Here is a 23,691-nt window from a genome sequence, read left to right on the forward strand (position 1 = left end):
CAATCCCCCCCACCCTGACTTAAAGCTGTAGTCGCACTAGCGCAAGCTGGATTCGAACCAAGAACCTAATAGTCTGGTGCTGACAGCTGCAGCGAAAGCCTTTATCTGTGATTCATCGGGTTCCCTCCTTTATATTGATGACCTGCATGAATAAACATGTCGCTACAACGAAAGAGGGACCGGCCCCCGATAGCACAGTTGGTAGAGCGTGCGCTTTGGGAGCGGTAGATCAAGGGTCAATCCTGGCTCGAGTCACACCTACGACTTTAAAAGAGGAAGTTGTAATTTCCTCGCTTGTCGTTCAGCATGAATAGGATAGTACAACTGTATAAGTATAATGGCTCTGGCGGGGTGGCTTACTTGCCTTGGGTAAGGCGTTTCAGTGAAGCAGCACTATTTAAAAGAGCGGTGGAAATCCGTCCTGCAACAAGGAGGCACATTACATGCACTCTAAGGACTCCTTCGTAGTCATATAACTGGAAAATTGTTAAGTACGGCGTTAAACCTCAAGCACTCACTCACTCACTTAACGAAAGAGGGATTTGTATATACATTTATATCAATCTGAGGATACCCAGTGTTTAGGTCTACTCTAATATGTGTCCTTATTTGTGATATTACGTTTGTTCATGCCAACTTTGAACTTTCCCGTAACAGGTTACACCATCTCTGTGTTTAAACAAATATTTCAATGGTTACTCACAAATCTACTGAAGACTAAATCTGTGTTATAAGGCACATGTCTGCTGTAGATAAACATACACTTTACCTTACACTTCAACACAACCTAAGGAGCTTGCCATGTAGTAAATATAAGGTGAATATGATAGACAAGAAAAATATAATTGACGAAAATTTTCAGGCGGTTGTGCGAATCAGGCCTTTCGTTTCATTCCCTGTTTCCGTGTTACATAGTTCTCTTGTAACACGAACTGACCATGAACTCGCTATTTGATATACAGTTGCACTGATTACAAGGCGCAATCCTACCAACGCTGTCTTGCCTCACTGCCCACTTAATGTAGGTAAAGCGCATACTTTAAACGCTCTCAAGATTTAAGGTATGCAGCCTACGTGTGAGAGAAAACCTCAATAATTTTACAACGGACGAACTACACGTTAATATTAAAAGCTCTGTTATATGTCATGTCGACTATCGAAGTACTGTGCAAATCTCTTCACATTTGGACAAACCTGATTCAAACATTCACAACTTGCAAAATCTAGAGGTCTTTGTAACCATAAACGCCGTTTAAGTTCACGGAATTTACAGTCAGAATTTGAGGTATCCAGATCCAGACGTATATTACGTCAAAACGGCAAGTTAAACTTACAGGACAACAAAGTATTGTTGGATTAGGTCAACTAGAAGCAGACCAAGTAATACTCCTTGCCAAAAAGCAAATCACGTCATCCTTCCAACCATAAAGGTATTTTTCTTTATTCTCTTGTCGCGACCCAATGGTCATTACAACAATGCTGCTGAATGTTTTCTTTCATGTTGGATATGTATACTGTCATGAACAAACATGTGATATATAGATAAGATGTAATTTTTATTTAAACTTATTGTTGACACTACACTGTATTGTTACATTTGCACTACAGGGCTATTTCTAACACACGGAGGGTATCTACAGAGGCCCGGCTAGTTAAAGTCATTGGGAACCGTCCTCATTTTCATCAGAATCATTCTCCTGGTTGTCGTAAAATCCCGCCCAATCTTCTGGCGGCGGATAAGTCTCTTTAAACTTCTCCTGTTCGCTATCAGACAGCGTCATGAACCAGTCCCAAAAATCAAATTTATATTGTTCCAATTCCCCCATCCTCCAGCCGATCTCATTCGGGTGGACATCACTGTACTCCCATGGAGGTACCTTCTCAAACTCACCGGCCTCCCCTTGTGGCACGTCTGATGATGCCTCCGGATCCGATACGTTCTCAGTGGCAGCTCCCTCTGCCGGCACTTCTTCCACACTCAATCTTCGGGCTTTTTCGCCGCGTGTGTCGGAACACTCCGTCTCGCCCGTTGATTTCCGTTTTAACGATGACGAAATGCCGTTGGAACTTTGATCTGCTTCCGCGGCGTCGGTGGGGGCTGGAACTTTCTCTGTGGTAAGGTCCACGACTTTTGTAGGGTCGGGTTTGGGGACTTCTTGTGAGTCGGCCCCGGTAGTGGACTCCACCTGTTCCTGGTCAGTCTCCGCCTTGGGCATCCTGGCAGTGGCTTGCTGCTGCGTTTTACCTGAAGCACCAAACACAAGACATATTTAACAGATTGTTTTGTTTCATAGGTACTTGATTCAACTTTTTCTCTTTACAAAAAAGCGGGAAGTCAAATGGCAGTTTTACCTTGTGCAAAAAGCGGGAAGTGGAACGGCGGTTTTGCCTTGTGCAAAAGGCGGGAAGTGGATCGGTTGTATCACCTTATGCAGAAGGCGGGAAGTGGAACGGCAGTTTTGCCTTATGCAAATGGCAGGAAGTGGACCAACGGCATATGTTCGGTTTTCCACTTTATTTCATACTATTGCATGAGCAGTATCACACCAGATATGTTTACTCGTGGTAAATAATGATCAGTAAATAACAATCCAGTGCACGGTATTCGTATAAACTTTATATAGATGAAGAGGGTGAATACATTTTGTCATGTTCTAGCGTCAAGAGTTATTGTTCAAATTACCGCCTGTAACCTAAATTTTCGATGATGATTAAGTAACATATTTTCCTGAATTCTGAAAGTTCTACTGATGTTAGACTTTTTACGTTTGCTTGGAAAGCAGGAGTATATCTTACTGGGAACATGAAAATCTCATAACAAAAGGAAACATTTTGTGACCTTAATTTTGCTTATAAAAAACTTTGTAATTCGAACTTTAAGGTCAAATGGAGTATCTACCTATTCAAGAAACGTTTGAAAGTCGAATTCTGGGTTAGGAACTTTAAGTGGAGCAGATTATTTATAGGTGAAGTTTAGATCATACGGGCATTTTCTCATACGGGAATAGGGAGAAATAGGGAGAGTAAATGTAATAAAAAATAGTTGCCTAACATTTTTGAGAGTTCACATGATACAGTTGAGTTTTTTCTTCCATTGTCGATAAAAGAGCTCGAAACTCTCTTATTCTCACACGTACGACTATAGTGTCATTTTATGCACCATGCACACAATAAATCGCACGTGAATGGAAGAACTTCGTACTTATAATCGAATATATCGTAAATAAGTATACGGCTTAAGTCTAATTACACCCTTGATAAAAAAAATATGTTATGTCGACATGTCTCCTGCGCTAAGATACTCCCATATTTAATGTCAATAAATCATAACAGATGTATCATTTTGATTTCAGGTAAAACTATCTTTCTTATTCTCAAAATCACACTAATTTCAACTGGTAGTGACGATAAAAACAACACTCCTAGAGTCTACGCCTTAAGCCTTGTATCAATATTTATATAACAGTTCGCTTTTTTGCAATGTCAGATGACTCACTGTAACATACTGGCATGCTGTTAATTTACGGAGAAAAATCTCTAAAAGTGGTCTGAGATGTTTATTAACTATTCTTATTTGGACCACACTTTTTTTAGCTGCCACGTGTAGCTCTACATAAGCAGCTCTGTCTGTTTGTTTGTTTGTCCGTTAGTCGTTCTGTTGATATTTTTGGCATTCTGTCTTTCAATAATAATTATTTTTCGTATGGAGGGCCCGAGTGCAGGTCGATGTAACTTTCTGTGGGATGTCAAAGCTATTTCATCACATAAGATGGAATAATTATTATTAGAATAGCCATATTCTCAGCAATACCCACACTGTCGAGGGTGTAGGGTGGGTACGTATGTCAGACAAGGAACAGTAACCGCGGGGACAGGAATCACCCCTGCCAACATATCAGTTAATTTAATATAATATATCCTCGAACGTTAACTCCTGAACGTCATGCAGTGACGGTTTCGCCAGTTACATGTGGTCCTATGCCAACCAACACACTGCCGTAACTGGTCTGGTTGTACTCTCTATACTGTTGTCTTATATATTTTATATTGTTATTTATTTATCTAATTTACGCAGTACTCAAGAATATTTCACTTACACGACGGGGGCCAGCATTATGGTGGGAGGAAACTGGGCAGAACCCAGTGGAAATCCACGACCATCTGCAGATTCCTCAGACCTTCCCACCAGCACGTACGACCGGAAAAGAAGCAAGCAATAGCTGGATTTGAACTCACTACCGCATTGGTGAACATCTCCTGGGCCACTGTGCCGCGCAGGCACGCTAACCTGGACCACGAGGTTCCCCTTATGTACTATATCCAGTTGTTACCCAAGCTGTGCGTGCATATACAGCATGGCTATCAATATATTTCGCCAATCACAATGTTTAATTTAGGCGCTGGTAACTGTTTTCAAATACTCATCTACTCAATAAAGGCAACAACACATCGTCCGAAACGAATCCTCTTAACAATATAGTCACTGAGCGGGGGAGAAACTGGGTCTATCAGAAAAATGTGTGAAGTCCTTTGTTAAGTCGTCTGCTCGTTAAGTTACTTTGCGAGCAGGAGAGCAAACATTAACTGCGTGTACAGACGCTCTGAAGCCCTTCATGTGTGGACGAAATACACAGTCTATTATAACTCTACCAGAAGGCGGCAAATTGCTCAACTCATCTGCGAGGAATTAAACACTGAGGAGGAAATAAAACCTTCACAAATATAAAGGCGCCAAAAATGTTGTTCGACGGTTAACAATGTCTCTTCTGAGCCTTAACTAGACCAATAAAATGCGGCTGAGCCATGTAGCCCGCGTTTAGCATAGCGAGTGAAGTATCATACGCAGGGATCGATGCATAAGTAGCGCATTATCTTTGTTAGAGTAAGGGCTGTACCACTTTCCGCGTATTCACCCCCGCGTGGTTCTAAGCTTAAACTCGTCGAGAATCGGCGCAGCGTTTCCGCAAATCCAGGAAGAGAGAGTGGAGCTACATTTACCTGTGACGATCCCTGTTACCAAATAAAACATAGCAAAATGAGAAACCTTCAATTAAGACAACAATGAAATTCCTCTTACCGTTAGTCTTGGATTTACTACTGAGCAATTTTCAGGGCGAAGGACGAACTGATATCTCAGTAGTTATATCACTCCAGCAGAGCGTTACCCCAGCGTTGTTAACGGCTCAGCTTCAACCTCACAATGATGCGGTTCTTCTCTGGGCTATGCCCATTCTACATCCGCATTTGTAGAGGTGGGACAGGCAGGGGAACTCACGTGACCACCCATGCCCGATCAAAGTATTCCAGTCGAGTCAATTTCTTGTTAGGCTAACATTTAACAACATACATTATTCAAACCGACCCCCGCGCGTACATGCAAAAATGTACTATATCAGCGCTATTGTAGACATAGTCGGAGACAGATGTAAGTTCAACGAAGCGTTCTCATTCTGACATTCTTTGCCTGAACTACGTGTCAAATAACTAGACCTATTTAATGTATTCAGGATGTAAAAAACAGTCACAACCCGTTTATTACTTCTCATAGGAACATACCTGCAATACATGTACACATCACAATTAAAGCATTAACCAACTCATATGAACTCATTTAAAACGACCGCAGTACTATATATGAGAGGGATACACGTTGTGCTACCTCCCATATGCATCGTTCTATTGTCCTTCACAGCTGATCAGACGAAATGTATCTCCATACAAGGTTGTATAGGTTGTATCATATGCTTTCACTATGAATTTATACTGAAGCCGACGGTCTTGCCAGAAGTCAAATATATTGGATGTGGAAAGACCATTTTCCAAAACAACGTTCAACACAAAGGACAAATGAACTATTACAGTATATAAAAAGTGAAAAGAGAGAAGTTTCAGTAATGCCGGAAAGACCCAATGAATACTGTATGGGCACATAAATGTAATTGTGGCTTATATGCATTATTAAGTTAAGTATTCTACTGATGCATTCTTAATGATGTGTTCCATCATTTACTGATGCGTTGTCGTTAATCAGTGTGTATCGATCATGCCGGTTTTTTCTGCGGCTGTATAGGTGAGCAGGTCTTGTCTCTTTACATTGTTTTAAAGCCACTATATGTTAAATGTGATGTTAAATGTAACAACACATTTGTGATTCTAGACCAGTGACGTCTAACAAATAACATTTTTTCTAAGTATTTCTGCTTAAGCCAGTGTTATAGGGGATGGATAAGTCGCTGCTTTTTAGTTGTATGAACAGCTGATGAAAACTGACAAGACCCCTGATTTCATCAGAAATATTTAATTACTCTTATCACTGGAAGTTCAGGTCAACAATCAACGTCCTACCTTTCTCTGCTGTTTATCTCACAACACTTAGAACTATATCTCGCAACTAAAAAGTTAATGATTTCAAAAATGCTAACAAGAATACATAGGGCTACCCAAGATCGTCTCAATATTTTGCAGTATGCAATTATTAAATAATATACAGGGTGGGAAAATGTAAGCTGTCAAAATCATTTCTTCACATCAATAGGTGTATATGTATTTATTTTAACTTCAAATGCATATCCTTTTTACAGTTCCGTTACACCGCTTTCATCGACTTGAAATAGGTAAGCCTAAGTCTTACAGACCAGTGTATGATCATCATGATTAAAATTTTATGTTAATCATCAATGAAATGGCAGAAAAGTTGTTCAAAGAAACTAAAATGCTTAAAACTAAGAAACAATACGTTAACATGGAAATCAGAAGTAACTTACAAAATTATCCAACGACTAGATGTATAATAATACAACAGCCGATGCGAATGGCCGAATTTCACAAAGATGCAAGTAAATGGGATTTAAATCGTCGCACAACAGACATGATCTAACAAAATGCTACAAGGCGAAATATGTATATGAAGGACCTTTCGCTATATTGCTATCCAAGCAAGGATAATTTACAATGTCAAAATTAAAACCATCCTTCTTGTCGTAAAGTCTTCAAGGAAATTTATAGGTAATATAGGTAAAATATAGGTCCAGATAAGATGTACCCTCTGGTGGGACTCTTGTTTCCCATAAATCTATTGCGAAGGTGAGTATATATTTAAAAAACAACCTTTGTCATACAAGGATTGTTTAAAGATAGTAAATCATCAGTATACCGATTAGTGAATGAGAAAGATCGGGCTTGGTGAATTACTCCGTAACAGTTTCTGAGTACAGCCGTACTCCATAATAGTTTCAGCATTGCTCCTAAGTAGTTTATAGTGTAGTGTGGCATGACGAGTTCATGCCGCCAGTGACGTGTCATGACGAAACACCTGAGATGACACCCCGTCCAGTCACATTATACTGACAGCTGTTCAACCAGTCATGCTTCCTTGGTCTAACCTCTCACTGCTGAACACCAAGCCAGGCAACAACAAGTACCATTTTTAGTCTTTGGTATAACCCGACCCGGGTTTGATCCCGATGTCTCCCGACTTCGAGGCGAACGCTCTAACCAAATAGGCCACCAGAAACAAATTATGGGATAACAAGTGACCAGTTATATAACAAGTGACCAATTATATCAAACTTGTGAAACTCGTGATTTAATTCGACATAATACACCACTCGGTAGATATACTATATACAAGCCTATACCTTGCAATAAATTGTTCGACAAATATTTATAATGATCTTTTCTTCATTATTTCACATTGATGCCATACGTAGACCGAGAGTCATAGATAGCGGGAATTACCCATCAGTCAGCCAACATGCAGTCAACCATACACGGGGTGTTTGTATATGTATTGCTAACTATGCTTAAATTTGCGTACATGTAATAATTTAAAGCACCATTCAGTGTAGTCATTTAGAATATGCTTTTATTAAGCACGATTTACGATTTAAGATCATATATACGTTCCAGCTTAGGTACACGATGTGGATACTGTCGGTTACAGGTAGGCATTATTGCCCTTCAATATCGCCTTATCAAATCGTAGTATAAATGTCACATAATTTTTAGATTAAAGCAGAAGAAAATTTAAATATAAATCAAACACCATTGAAAAGAGTATGCATTTCTTCGCTGGTGCATGCCATAAAAAAATTATAATATGTACCTCAAGTTGATAAATTATAAATAAAGTCAGCGCTAAAATCCGCTGTGTGCGACTCCATTTTGCCTAAGAACGAGTCCTGAGGTCTTCTGTGTTAGGAGGAGAATTGGCGTCGGAAACCGCCGAAGTGCAGTTCGTACATTTCCGGTAGAACTCTTCTTCCCAGAAGGTAGCGTACAATTCAGTTCGTATTCTGCTTGACGATCGGTAAACCGGAATGTTGGACGTAGGTTCCGAGTTTACAAGAAACAGTTTTAAAGGCTCTCAATGGCTGAGAGGCAACACACCCCCAGCATAAATTACAAGATGTTAAAGATGGAGGACGCCATGGACTCAGCGATTTATGCCAGCTTTGCCGTTTTCAGGCTTTATGTGTATGGCAAGGAAAAATCGCAAAATTATGCAGCAGGCACCACCAGATAGAAAAACATGTGCTCTTTTCAGCATGTAGTGTCATGTTTTCTTCTCCTTTCATGAAAGGGATAGAAAACCAAAACATTTAATGCACAAAATGCACAAACCAGGAAGCACAAGGTGTGGGTTCAAACCCGGCCCTGGGCATGGATTTTTGGATTTCCCCGTTGCCACTGCTTGTGGGACTCTTGTGAAACTTTTCCAGCTTAAATTACATGTATATACATATATAGTCTAGTGTTCTTTTTCTGCTAAAGTCTCTTATGGGGTAGCCCCCCCCCCCCTTCACCCCTGTAGCCAGCTGAAGCCCATTTAAGTTTAGCACTGCACTGCAGCAGGCAGTGCGTGTTGTTAAAGTTGTTAAGAAGCGGCATTCTTGAAATTTGTTCATCATATGCAACAGCCACAGCCAACTTAAGAAATTATTGAAGTTAGATTCTATAATGGGGCGAGATGCTGTGAGTAGGGTTCAAACAAAAGCCCTATCTAGGGATGTGATATATGGTATTCTGACGCGTATTGGGGACGAGGTACCTGAGAGTGAAGTTCTTGGGGCGATGAAAAGCGTTAAGTGTGTTAAAGCTGAACCCATGACGCCATGCTGAGAGAAAATCCCTATATCGTGCATGTAACTGTATTTTGATGATGTTAATATCCCATATGAGGTGGCTTTGTGTTTTGAGGTTTTGCTAGTTATGCAATATATTCCCCCAGTAATTCAATGCTTCCAATGTCAAAGATTTAATCATTTGGCGTCCGAATGTCGCAATAGTTTGAGGTGCCCTCAGTGCTGTGGAAGTCATGTATATAAGAATTGCCCAAATAAAAATGTGTCTAAGTATGTAAACTATGGAGAACTCCACAGCTGTCGGGGCTCCACAGCTATCGGGGCTGTCCAAAACTTAAAAAGTCGAACAAAAGCCCAGTTTATTACAATTACTGAAAAAGTGTCCTTTGCAGAGGCACTAAATAGTGTCAGACCCAAGAATGTGAACCCATTAATGTTTCATAAGACCCTGATTTTGATGAATCTATTTGGGATAGATTCATCCAATCTCTGTATGCCCATGGGCATTTTTCCTTTCTAATCTTGATCCAAAGCTAGTCACAGTAAGCTTGTAGGAAACGTTTTTAAAACCAGAATGTGACTTTAGTTTCCCTGGATATCCGTCATTAGAGAAGACAGGCTGTGAGGAAGTAGATGTGGGCTTGCCATGCTTATCAGGCATGGCCTCTCGTTCTCTGAAATAAAATTAGCCTCATTTAAATCTATTGAATGTCAGTGTTTCCAGATAGCCAGGGACGGTAATAGGCCAATGATAGTTGTGAATTTATATAAACCATGCAAGAAGGTAGCCAACAGTGATTTTAAGGCCTTGCTGGGCCAGTGTTGTTCGACTCTTGTAATTATTTGTGGTGACTTAAATGCGCACCACCCTTTATGGGTAGCACGGGATCTGACGCAAGTGGTAGAACCTTGTATGCGGTTATCCAAGATAATGATCTAGTGGTACTAAATGATGGATCTGGAACTCGTTTAGACGAACATTCAGGGAAACTTTTCACCATATATCTTACCTTATCATCCAAAATTTAGGCTAAATGTGCACATGGTCAGTAGATCATCGCTCCCCTTGTGGAAGTGACCACTACCCAGTTTCATTATCTTCTGGATTCGAAACACACTCTGATCACCTTGATTCATTGCCCAGGTGAAAGTTGAAAAAAGCAGATTGGCACAAGTACAGCAAAACCTGTGAACGACACTTTTCTCAGGACTTCTATGACACAGATGTGAATAAGTTTTCAAATAACACTATTAGTGCTTTAACTGAAACAGCTAATGAGGCTATTCCAAAAACTCATGGTAATATTCCAGAAAAGCTACCTGTTCGATGGTGGTCACAGGAAGGTTCACAAGGAACGGAAAAAAGCTAAAAATAGAGCACCTCGCACAAGGTTATATAATGATATAATTGTAATCAAGAGGGCTAAAGCCCATGTCCAGAGGACAATAAAAAGAACCCAGAAGGATGGTTCTAGCATAAATCGTAACACACCTGTCAAAAATATATTGTAACAAGTAAAAGCCATAATCTGGAAGAAGAAATCTTCATGGAAAGTATTGTGGTAGGCGGTACATTACATATTACCAGTTCAGATAATTGTAACGTGTTAGCTGACAGCTTTCCATCTGTCTCTAGCTCCAGTTACTATAGTGATGGGTTTATTACTCACAAGAAACAGATGGAAGAGATGCACAGTTTTAATAACATCATGTTTGAGGATAAGTCCATTAATGAAGATTTTCCACTAATGGAACTTAAACAGGCGTTCATTGGCAACAAGGACTCCTCCCCTGGGGAAGTTTGGGTTAGCTACTCTGTGATTAAGCACCTGCCAGAAAGTAGTTTAAATGTATTGCTTTTGTTTTTTAACACCATTTGGTCAAAGATGGAACTACCTGTTTCATGGAAAAAAGCAGTTGTCATTCCAGCACCAAAGCCGAGCAAAGATCCATCTTTTACCTCATATTGTAGGCCCATTGCACTAACATCTACACTCTGTAAGATCATGGAAAAAGTGGTAAAGCCGAGGCTTGAATGGTTTCTAGATAAGAATCTTCTGTATTCCAGAGTAGGTTTAGGAAAGGTAGAACCACAACGGATCATGTGGTTTGGCTTGAAACATCCATAAAAAGATCCCTTGCAAATAAAGAATGTAACTTGGTAGCATTTCCAGATATCGAAAAGGCCTATGGTATGTTGTGGAATAGTGCACTGTTAATTAAGATGAAGGGTCTCGGGGATGGGATGCTCGAATGGGTAAGGGATTTCCTTTCCGAGCGTACAATGCAGATTTCACTCTAGAATGACCAACTAAAAGGGAGTGTGTTATCCCCAACACTGTTTATATAGCTGTTAATGATCTGCCATCGGTCCTCAACCCAAGGATAAATTGTTCCCTTTTCGTTGATGATAAAAATAAAGCTATTGGGTTCAGTGCTAAGAATATTAACATATCAGATTTATTCAATTTATTTGATTGGTGTGTTACGCCGCATTCAAGAATATTTCACTTATACAACGGCGGCCAGAATTAAGGTGGGAAGAAACCGGGCAGAGCCCGGAGGAAACGCACGACCACCCGCAGGTTGCTGACAGACCTTCTCACTTACGGCCGGAGAGGAAGCCAGCATGAGCTGGACATTCACATCGACCATATTGGTGAGAGGCTTCTGGGTCATTACGCTGCGCTAGCGCGCTAACCAACTGAGCTAACATATCAGAGATGTATGTACAACAGGCTTTGAACGAAACTGACACATGGAGTAAATTGTGGGCATTCCACTTCTCCTCAACCCAATGCGAAGCAGTTTTGTTCACCAGAAGACAAGTGGATTTACCCGTACAATTACTCATAGGAAATAGTGTGATCAAAGTATCTACATTATTCACATATCTTGGGGTTGCCTTTGGCCCAAAGAGGCTCACACGGACAAAACATATTGAAATGGTTGTTACAAAATACAAATAGCTCATAATCTTATGCGGGCTACATATGGGAAATACTGGGGCCGGATGAGCCTTCCCTTATACTACGGTACAGAGCATTAATTAGATCTTGGTTAGACTATAGTTGTGAAGCCTTTGACTCAACTTGTTGTTCTCTTAAATATAAATTGGATGATGTGCAGTGTACTGCTCTCAGCATTTGTACAGGAACACTTAAGTCCACTGCCGTTAATGTTTTACAAATAAGCTGTAATGAGTGGCTGTTGGAAATTAAATATCAACGGATCTTCGCAGTGGTAGGCTTATTAAGAAGTCTGATACTGTGAACGTCATGAAATGATACGCTTTGAGTTATATTAGCGATAATTTCAGAAAGTGTTTAAATGTCTACATTGATGCATCTGGATGTTCAAAGAGTGTCAGAAAGGGGGCAGTGGGTGTAGTTAAAACTTCGCGTTTGTCCGATCTTACGTCAGTATTTACCACGGGCTGCGGAAGCAAATTAAGAAGCAAATTAAGATTGCCCCGACTAGGCCTATCTCAGCCCAATAGGCGATGGTCCAGGGTAAGCTGGGGATCGCCAGACGGCCGCAGAGACCTACATTAAGATTTATGAAGTGCTGAATTCTTATTATCGGTGCCCAGTTGCGCAGAAAAATGCACTTGTTGGGGTGAAATATGGGCGTCAAACTTTCAGTAGGTAGCGAAAATTGGACCTCGAGTATTACATCTTTCTTCAATTTACATTATAGGGGTAGGCCTACCATATTTTTTCACCTAGTGCCAAATAAATTTTGGGAAATTCGGGGCTAAAACGATCATACATATCGGAAAATGATGCCGTCTATAGATATAGATGCCATCTGTATTTAAAGTCCCAAAGAATATACTTTTGCAGATTATTTACTCATTTTAACGAATTTGAATGTGTGGGCCGTCAGCATACTGCACAGGCGGCGCTGTTTTGTGACAGCACAGATGGCGCTGTTTTGATATAACAGTCTGTGACAGTGTATAAATACCGTCCAGTAATCGGTTGATTCCATTACAGCTGTAGGCCTGCTTGTAGAAGTACTCAGACTACAATTTGGTTAATTCACTGCTCGTTTCACTCAAACTTAATTATTTCACAGATAAAAATTCGAAATGTCGATTCAAAACTATTTCTCTCTAAAATCACGTTCAGAAATTCGTCAAAATCCGTCTCCTCCGGCAGAGGCTGTCGAAGAAAACCCTCAATGCGGTGACAACGCACCTTCGACATCTGGGTCCCAAACAACTCCACTGTGTACTCGCACGACACGTGTGTCATCTACTCCCAATCAGCCCAGATCATTTGATTTTCCGTTCCGTGAGTTTGGGGGAAAAACTATCGTTAAACTGGTTGCATTATCAAGAAAATACCGACTTAGCTTTCTGTTTTGTATGCCAAAACGCAAATTTTTCGTCAAGGTTACCCTTCTGCAGTGAGGCTGAGCCCACATACATATCTAAAGGTTTCAGCAACTGGAAAGAAGCACAGGGCGTATTTAGGGAACTCGAAGCTAGCAAGTTTCATAAAGAAGTTGTTGAACGTCTCATTACCTTACCAGCAACTACTAGAGATATTGGCGAATCCCTCAGTCAAGCGCATGCTGAAGAAAAGGCGGAAAATAGAAGGATTATATATAAAATATTTGAAAATGTACGTCACTTATGTCGACAAGGTTTACATTTCGTGGAAGCAGTGCTGCTGCAGATGAAGACGATGGAAACTTCACTCAGCTTCTCATTTTGCGTGGAAGTGACGTACCCGTCTCTTTTACAGCGGTTAAAAAAGAAATCGAAAAAATATGTATCGCATGACATTCAGAATGAAATGAATCGTGTTCTTTCGAGACAGGTCATAAATGAAATTCTGAAGCCTATCCATCGCTCCAAGTTTTACTGTATAACAGTAGATGAGTTAGCTGACTTTGAACAGGCAGTACTAGTTTTTAGGTGGGTAGGAGAGGATTTTATTGTCCACGAAGATTTCGTTGGGGTTTACAAGGTAGATGACATCACTGCTTAAACTTTAGTAAAAGTAATTTTGGACGTAGGCTTTGGACTTTGTAGAATGAATGTATCAATAGGAAAAGGCAGAGGGCAATGTTATGATGGCGCGAGCAATACAAGTGGGAGAAAATCCGGCTTGGGTGTCAGGTTACAGGAGTTGGAACCGAAAGCGTTGTTCACACACTGTTATGGCCACTCACTAAATCTTGCGAGCAACGACGTCATCAAAAGGGTAAAAGCTACTAAAGGTGCTTTGGAAGTTACGCACGAAATCTGTAAATTTATCAAATACTAACCCAGGCGTGAAGCATTGTTTGATAACCTGAAAACAAATATTCAACCCCATACACCTGGAGTCTGTGGAAGGGGCACTACAATGTGCGACAGACACTGAAGTGAAGGCTAGGATTATTGGTGTGCAATCACAAATGAGAAAATTTGATCTTTTCTTGGGAATATCACTCTCATACCTCATTCTTAAACACTCCGATAATCTTAGTAAAACATTACAAAGTCCAAATTTGTCAGCCGTAGTAGGTCAAGAAATTGCTTCTTTGACTGTTAAAATCCTTCAAAAAATAAGGCAAAAACCGAGATTTTGATCTGTTTTACGAGAAGATTCTCCAAAACGCAAAATCACTTGACGTAGAAGATCCCGTGTTACCGCGCACACGCAAGACGCCAGCACGATACGAAGTTGGCGAATGGGCAGGGCATTTCCCTCAGGCGCCGCGAGAGGTCCACAAGCAACAGTACCTTGATGTTCTTGATCGTATCATTAATGCAATTCATGACAGGTTTGATCAGCTGGGGAAGACTCGCCTGTTGATTTGAAGTCTCTGATTTCCCTTTTTTCTGATATGTCACACCATGAGAGGACGTTTTTTTCCCGAGGTTTGCATTGTACTCCGCCTGATCCGTCTGAAAGGCTTTCTCTGCTCTCCGTATGCTAAAAACATACCTGCGATTACTATGACACAGTCCAGGTTAAATGACCTCATGGCCTTACATGTCCTTAAGGATTATACAGACAACGTTGATATCAAAACTACAGTCAATCAGTTCGTTGAACTCTCAGACTAATAGGCTATCAATCTTTGCAAAATATTGATAGCTTAAATCGATTGGCAAGCAATTATACCAGCGTAATTATTTCAACTAATTGTGTGACTCACATGCGTCCAGTCAATGCAAACCCTTGTCAGAAAAGAGCCAGTTTCTGACGGGCGAATACCAGCCGTTTTTCTGACTCGTTCTGTCTTTTCAATATACTACATTACTATTATATAGTTGGTTTCATGTGTAGTAGTCTGCACGCCAAACTTCAAAATATAGTAGGATTACCACAACTTCATAGCCATAAATACGTGGTAGAAGTTATTGACTTGATACACATTTTGAGTGAATAGTCTATTTATCTATAGGTGCTGGATAATTTGTCTTCACTCTTGTTCTCTTCTGTTTCTTTTTCAATTTTTTTTTTGGGGAAATTATTGCCCCGGGGTGGTCGGGGTGGTCGGGGCGGTTCTGCCGCCCATGTTTACTCTTGAACTTATGGCTATTTTAACACCCTTCTGCTTTGTTTTGGATTTTAAACCGAAAAGGGATTTTTACAGATTCTTTCAGTGCTTTCCAAAGCCGTACGAAACTTCAGCTGGAATATATCTTTCAGCTATAGTTTTAAAGGTTTTACATATGTATACAATGTAGCACTTTAACGGAGCAAACATCAGTTTTAGTTGGATTATGGGTCATGTAGGTATTGTTGGAAATGAATCGGCAGCAACACAAGTTCTGACTCTTAGCAGTATTTCAGCAGTAAATATTAGTTCCACACCATCAGATATTATTAGCAACATGAAGTCCCATTTTGTCAGTTTGTGGCAGAGGCATTCAGAGACGTCTGAGAATGGAAGGTTCTTCTTTCAGTACAACCTATAGAATTTCCTCCCATGCACTGACATTGCCGTCTCATAGAGTGTAAGTCATCTATTACAGACTGCAGACCGGTCATATCCCACTAAATCCTTATCTATACCAGTTCAAAATACGTGATTCAAATCTTTGTGAAAGTCTGGTCGAAGAAACTGTTGAACATCTTCTGTTTAAATGTGCTATGTACAAGCCTGAAAGAGCTAAATTTTTAATGATAATAGTTGTGCATGTGTATGCAGACCTTATATAAAAGGTGTCCTGAAAAGGGAAAGAAATATGCAGAAAGTGTTACAACTTGTCCGGGATTATATTCTTTGATGCCTACATATGTTTCCCTCAGAAATGTGAGCCGTGGAAAATCTCCTTCACATTGCATAGTAATGAATGTTTTTGCATGAGGCTTTGCTTTGGTGGTTTGCTGCCTTGTATGACCTAAACCACCCCTTACACGTTCATGTGTTACTTGTTTTTTGCTTGAAATCCTTTTCCTATTGACGTTTTGCTACTCTGTATGACCTGTAACCTGGGTCTGGTTTTAAATTAAATGTTATACATGATTGTATATCTATCAACAGTTTTTTTAGCGTTCTCACCCATGTTGTTGTCTTGTTTTCGCGTGAATTATTCTACTGAATAGAACGCCAACAATTTTATATCTGTCTGTCTGTTCATTTCCTGCTTTATACGATGCCGATTTGTGGGCAAACTGGCATCGTATAGTACTCCTGTATTACAAGAGAACAGTTCAGGTGTCTGGAAAGTTGGACAAAAGACATGTCTATATGCAAAGTGTCCGACTTATTCTGATTTAAAATTTGCTTGGTATATACTCTACCCTGTTATATTTCATTCTATTTCCACCGTGTTTGAGATCTGATTTACGCGTTCGGGTTCATTGAAAACGGGTTCATTATGCCCGGTATCATTGAAAACTGATGACCGCTTCTCTCTTGTGTGTTACCGGCTTTATTTCCTATTTGTATAATTTCTTACATACGTTTGTGTTAAATGTTGTTTTGGAAATGGATTATCGACTTGGAACGCCCTTTACGGACTACGAATGGTATTCGAATGTCGGACATGACCCGTATATTCCGCACTCTTGAGGTTTGCCTAACATTTGAGGACCGAGTTCCAATAGGTCGATTCCGGCTGTCGGATCTGACTGGCTTCTTTTATCCTATGATCACTGTAAATTGAACATCGAGAATGATAATGTTCGCAAAAACGCGAAAAATGTGCAAATATATATAAATGTCCCTCTCTTCTTCAATATGTGAATGTCCCTCTGTACTGGACGCTATATGTGAATGCCCCTCTCTTCTGAACGCTATATGTGAATGTCCCTCTCTTCTGGACGCTATATGTGAATGTCCCTCTCTTCTGGACGCTATGTGTGAATATCCCTAGACACTGGGCGCCATCTGGGAATATCCCTCACAACGGGAGGCTATATGGAAATACTGTTTTTCGGAACGCTACATACAAATATTCCGTTTCAGGACTGAATGGAATTGTCCTTTGCTTACGGGTGGTCTAGTTGGGAATATGCCTCGCTTAGGGACTCTACATGGGATTGTGCTTTGCATTTGAACACTACAAGAAATTGTCCCTTAAACTGCTTTGGGACGCTAAAGTATAGCTTTGCGTTGGGGCCGTCGTGGGAATGCCCTTTACTTCAGGACGCTATGTAGAATTGTCTCTTATTTGGGGACGCTACATTTGAATGCCCCTCACCGCGGGACGTTACATGGCAATGTCCCCCACTTTGGGATGCTAAATAGTTATCATTAATTTTAGAACACTACATCGGAATCCCCATCGTTTCGAGACCCTAATTGGGGATGTCCCTCTTCAAGAGACTCTACACGGGAATATCCGCCATTCCACGCATGCTTTTCATGCTCTATACTGTTCAAAGAAAACAGTACAAGAAAAAGATTATGCATGGGCAAAAGTGAAATAAAACGCCCATGGTTGACGCCCATCAGTGATACCAAACATGAATCTTGTTTGATTGGATTAAAGTTGGGTAACATTAATACACATTGTGGTTGGTTGTTGTTTTTGTTCAGAGATGCACGTGAGCTTAACCGGGTTGCACAATCGCAGTTCATACATAATAACTGAAGTTCAATAAACATAGCGTGGTTATTTATTTTAAAGTTCACATTTTAAAATACTAATGAGCGTTTAACTAGGGTTATGGGAGTAACTGTGAGCAAATATAACAACTGTTACAGAAAAATCGAACCTGTCAGTTTATACCCGTTTATGAACCAGTCAACAAGTCTAAACAAGCCCCCAGGATATATACCGCTGGCCTATCAATAAGCAGGTTTGGATAGGGAATTAGTAGATTTCCCCACTCGGGCTGTTCGTTGGGCCTAGGTGACAACACAGACACACTATTCTACCTCCATTGTAACAATAAGCGGTCGACGACACACGTGTGTGGCCGGTCTTACTTTAGCTCATGACCATATGTTTCCCACCAATATCTGATGTGCATTTCTGTACATCACATGTGAGGAAAGTTCGCGGAAGTAACATGCCAAAGGCTAATGGTTTACGCGATGCAAACTGGTTTCCTTCACTGATAAAACTGGCCTCCATGTTGTGTAAGCGAAAAATTCCGGAGTATGACCGTAAGCAACACTTAATCAAAAGGATATATCAATAATAAATTCAGGTACGTTGTATGCACCTAACCTAGACTGAACAAAAGTCTCACCGGACATCGATGCCGACCCGACCATACGCCATGTTTTGTGAGCCATTTATTCCAGATCTGTATTATAGTTACAGCTGTACAAAATGTGCTATGTTTCACAATATAACATGTGCTTGTAGTGAAAGTAAAATCCTGAAAACAAGTTAACGTGGTATAGATCATATGACCTGTATTAAGCTCCAATGCGATAAAGATAACAGCATCGCATGCTGTTTAAAACCGTGACACAACTTAGAACTATTACTCAAGTTTTCATCTCCCCATGCAGCACATACTATGTATCAATTCATCGAACATTTTCAGGTATATAGACGGCATACATATAGATGATTCTAACTTTAAAATCTGAAAACAAGAAAATGTAATATAACGCTACCTACATCTCTTTACGCATACAAATAAAAATATGAAAACATACCCAGTAATAAAAATAAATAGAATGGGAATAACAATTGCGTATCGATGGTATATTACGACATTTCTTAGATACATACATATAACTTAAACGCTTAAAACCACAGCTGAAATTACTCAAGTAACTGATAAAGAACTGATATATAGTCAATTTCTTTTAACTTATCACCAATATTTATCTCTGTAAAATCAGTCGTATTCACTGTCAAGACTTTCTTAGTGACACGTAACGCCACAAGCTCTTTACACTGATAGGTTGAACTTCCATTTTACTGTAATGAAAATGCATTTTGGGTACTATCCATAATCCTGGTTTAGACACCAAGAACTCATTAATTCGGCAGACGTCATCATTATTCTAAAACTGTGTAGAGCTTGTGTCACTAACAAAAAGCAATTTTGACAGTAATTAGGACTAATTTTACAGAGAGCTGAAAACAGGCAACAAGTTAAAAGACAGAGATTATAATACTTTAACCTCCATGAAGTTTAATTACATAAAACTCGCAAATGTTACCTAATATTTTCGCTGAGGCAAACGGTCAAGCTATTTACTCTAAAAGGTGTTCTGTTTAGATATAACCTTATGAGCTGAACATTTTTTATGAAGTCACATAAGTACAACACAACCAGAAGCTACGTTTCCCCTTCATTTGAAAACCAATACTAGTCTTTTCAGTTCTGGCTTTAGTACATAAGGACTTGCTCTGTTTTTCCAACAGACACCAGGATGACCAGTTTAAATGGAAGTGGGATGTCGTTTACATTAGAAAATAAACAGTAATTATGGCTCATTTATCAAGTCTATGTCTATAGGCTTTGATAATTGTCCATTTGAACCACTTTGCAGGTGAACAGGGGTGACAATAAAAAATGTGGAGAAGTATCCGTGAGTTTCGACTAGCATATCACTATGTCAAAGTGCATCGGGCGGAAATTCTTACCGATGTCCAGTGGCGGTCCTGAGTACTCTAATGAGGTTAGTTATTGATTAATATGACGGTTATAGACTTTTAGGGTACGGTGCCATGCTTCGGGACGCTGCAGCCGCATGGATAAAACTATGGCCACATTGATCAATTACCCGAATTGTCTTGCGAGAATAAAGCGATAGATCACTAGGACAACGACTCTTTCTGTCCTTCCCCTCTATTATATGCAGGCATATCCTTGATTGTTAGGGTTTAAAAAAAAGTCATAGACAAATTTTAATTTCATAATTTCATGACAATTGAACATTATTTTCTTTCATACTTTTTTCGACATCTTTGTCATGGGTATAGTTATAGACGATGGAAAATATAATTGCAAGCCTGTACACTGATAGACATACAATCAAGACGTTTTTAATCAGGAAGAAGATGATGTTATAGCCAAGGACATTCAAACTCAAGACGACGTATAAGCGAATGCCCAGGAAGGGGCCATCCATGAGAAATAAGGTGACCAGTATGGACCAGACATCAGACGATAGACAACCGAGTAAGAAGCAGTTAGGCTCTGACTCGTCTGCGGAATAGCTTCTTCTTACTTTGCGGGACGTCCCATAAGCTCTGCCCCTCCGCCTAGATCTTCTCTGTGACCTGAAGGATAGTGACTGTATGGGTCTGGACTGGCGGAAATTCCTGGTCATGGTCAGTACGATGACGAACTGCAGCAGGCTCAGTGTCCAGACTCCCAAGACACAGTACGGAATGATGGGAGAACAGGTGACCCGCCGGTCCTCAAACAACTGAAACAACTCCATGATATCCGAAGCCATAGCGAAATAGACGAACAGCAGTAGGGACAACTGGTTACGGTTAATGTGTCCAAGGGGTAGCACCCAGCGGCCGAATATAACAAAACCGAGGAAACTCTGTTTGATCAACTCCAGCCATGTCTCTCGGCGTAGCGTTACCGTGACATCTACCTGTTCAGTGGAAAAGATCGTTACCAGCGAGTATGGGTTATTATGGACTTCTTGCCAATTCGCGATGCAGTGTAGTCTCTCTATGCTGTACGCTTTTAAATATAAATGATATTTATAAAGGTGTGAATATCAATCCTCGGTGTGGCCATTAGGTCTCCATACATTGTGGTCAATGAGGTCCCTCCTTGAATGAGTGAGAATTAGTACAGTGTGTTATCATGTGGAACATATTAATAGTCTGTGATCAATGATGTCCCTTCTTGATGTGTGAATATCCCTTCCCGCGTTTGTCTATGTGGCTTCCATGCATTATGATCAATGATGCCCGTTCTTGATGTGTGAATATCAGTACTGCGTGTGACCATATTGGGCATCGTTATAGTCGCCATGCATTGTGGTCAATGATCACCATTCTTGAATGTGTGAATATCAGTACTGCGTAAGACCATGTGGTCACCATGCATTATGGTTAATGAAACCCCTTCTTAAATGTGCGAATATCAGTTCTGCACATGACCATGTAGGACATCATAATAGTCGCCATGCATTCTAGTCAATAATGTCCCTTTTTGCGTGTAGTCAGTGATGTCTCTTCTTGAAAGTGTGAATATCAGTACATCATGTGGTCAGTGGCATTCCTTCTTGAAAGTGTGAATATCAGTACAGCGTGTGACAATGTAGAATATCTTAATAGTCTTCATGCATTAATATGCCGTCATCAATTTGTGAATCCAATTTCGTACATTATATACTTTCTTAGTTCTTTGGTGGTTTATGTTATACGTCGATTTTGGGAATTGGCCTTGCGATTATTGACCTGGGATGTCCTTACTGGTTGGCGGCTGGTATACGAACGTCTGGTTCGACGCATAGATTCAGCCTAACATGTGACTGTCTTGGATACCTTACCAGTTCGCCTTGCAGTGTGGTTAATGGTGTGTTATTATCAATGTGTGAATATCAGCCTGGCGTGTTAATCTACTTGTTGGAATGTATACATGTAATTATATGTTAAGCATCTTGCAATTCGCATTATAATATGACCGTTAATGTACTTTCATGAATGAATAATTTTTTGGACATCTTATCAGTTTGCCTGACGCTGTAGTCATTAATATATCTTAAAAATGTTCGACATTGTACAAGCTCACAACATAATATGACTTTTAATATGCCTCCATTAGGTCACAAGTAAAACAGTAACCACTATATAGATTATATCAGATAATAAGTGTTCGGTCTGATACTCATATATAGGTTTATTGGGAAAGGAACAGGAAAAGGAATTAATATTATTATTAATATAACTTAACATTATATTAACTATAACTACATAACTATAACGTATTGGTTAGAGTTACTTGCCCCTGGTAGCTGAATGGCCTCGTTCACAGCAGACCAGTCAGTTGTTGCGCTGATATTGGTGTATCTGTCTGTGATGTTGCCTACTTGCTGCTGAGTGAATGTGTTTAAGCGATCTAGCTCTAGAAGCCAAATACTTGGTACTGTTGCTGCCAGAAATGCAAACGTACTGGAGGAAAACCTGAAACCGAAATGTATTTCATGAAGTGTCAATATACAGGACAACTAAAGCAACATTATTACATGGTCATGAATTTGGTAACACATAATTACTCCACCATAAGGATGCCAGATCGCGGTTGCCAGTTCAAATAACTTAAATGCCACTTCGATATTCAGAATAAAACAGTTATATCAGGCTAATTTAAAACAATATCACCACCAAACTGGTACGTTTACACACACACAATAGGATAATTCATCTTTTTAGTTAGTCCATGGAGGTAGAATCTGTTCTACCTCTATGGTTAGGGAGAGTGACAGTCCTTACTCTAGCGTCTCAGCCTCTCATATTTAAGCTGAAATTCACAAAGGAGAAATAGGCCAATTACTACAGGAGATTAAGAGATGGAAACGGTACATCTCACCATGCACTTACGCCTGATCAAATATGTATGTCTATAGCACTAATTACTACATCCCATTAAAAACAAATTCATAAAAGAAGGTTGTCTACAACTTTGGCGCATATGACGACGATATGGTTTATGGGTGGACACATCCGGGGTTCTGGAAGAAAATAACAGCCAAAGTATATAGCCAGAGATGAATTCGAACAGGCGACCTCATAGGTCAATGGCCTGGTGGCCTGGTGACCCCTTCTTAAATATATGTGTCAGATCGGTAAAATTTTGACCGCTGATTTTATTTTGTGGTCGTACAATGTCAGTCAAAGTCTAAACATACAGCTTCAGAAATATTAAAGCTTTGGACTTAAGCCCAAATAGTCTTCGTGAATCGGGTACCAATATCCTTGCTGCCTGAGCTAACGAGGTTCCTTCGACGATATTAAGCACCCATGCAAATGTGTGCTGTGGTTTAATGGTAGAACCATGGTAGATGTTTTGATTATATTTAAAGTCTAGGTACGTTTAATTGTTTAAGGAATTTGTCTACTGATAGGTGGCATGAGGATAAATCACAGGATGGTTCACAACAAATCGTATCCGTCCAGGTGATTCATAGGTGTTTATAATAATATGAATAATTTGGCTTCTGAAACATGGCGAAACATGGAGTTACAATTGTTGCACGTAGACACGTTTAA

At 40.0% G+C, this 23,691-nt stretch overlaps 1 protein-coding gene across 1 annotated transcript; it reads right to left on the minus strand.

Annotated features, from left to right (window-relative positions):
- Nucleotides 1-1,537: 1,537 nt before the first annotated feature.
- Nucleotides 1,538-5,267, minus strand: LOC135461685 (uncharacterized). The gene is made up of 2 exons (XM_064738878.1): nucleotides 5,078-5,267; nucleotides 1,538-2,245 (listed from the first exon to the last, which is right to left on the minus strand). Exon 2 carries the CDS (start codon nucleotides 2,214-2,216, stop codon nucleotides 1,659-1,661), a length of 558 nt encoding a protein of 185 aa, XP_064594948.1. The 5' UTR covers nucleotides 2,217-2,245; nucleotides 5,078-5,267; the 3' UTR covers nucleotides 1,538-1,658.
- Nucleotides 5,268-23,691: the final 18,424 nt, after the last annotated feature.

This window comes from Liolophura sinensis, chromosome 1, assembly GCF_032854445.1.
Source record: "Liolophura sinensis isolate JHLJ2023 chromosome 1, CUHK_Ljap_v2, whole genome shotgun sequence".
Lineage (NCBI taxonomy): Eukaryota > Metazoa > Mollusca > Polyplacophora > Chitonida > Chitonidae > Liolophura > Liolophura sinensis.

Excerpts from the sequence above, each read along its gene's own strand:
- LOC135461685 (XM_064738878.1), bottom strand. The coding sequence starts at position 2,216 with ATGCCCAAGGCGGAGACTGACCAGGAACAGGTGGAGTCCACTACCGGG.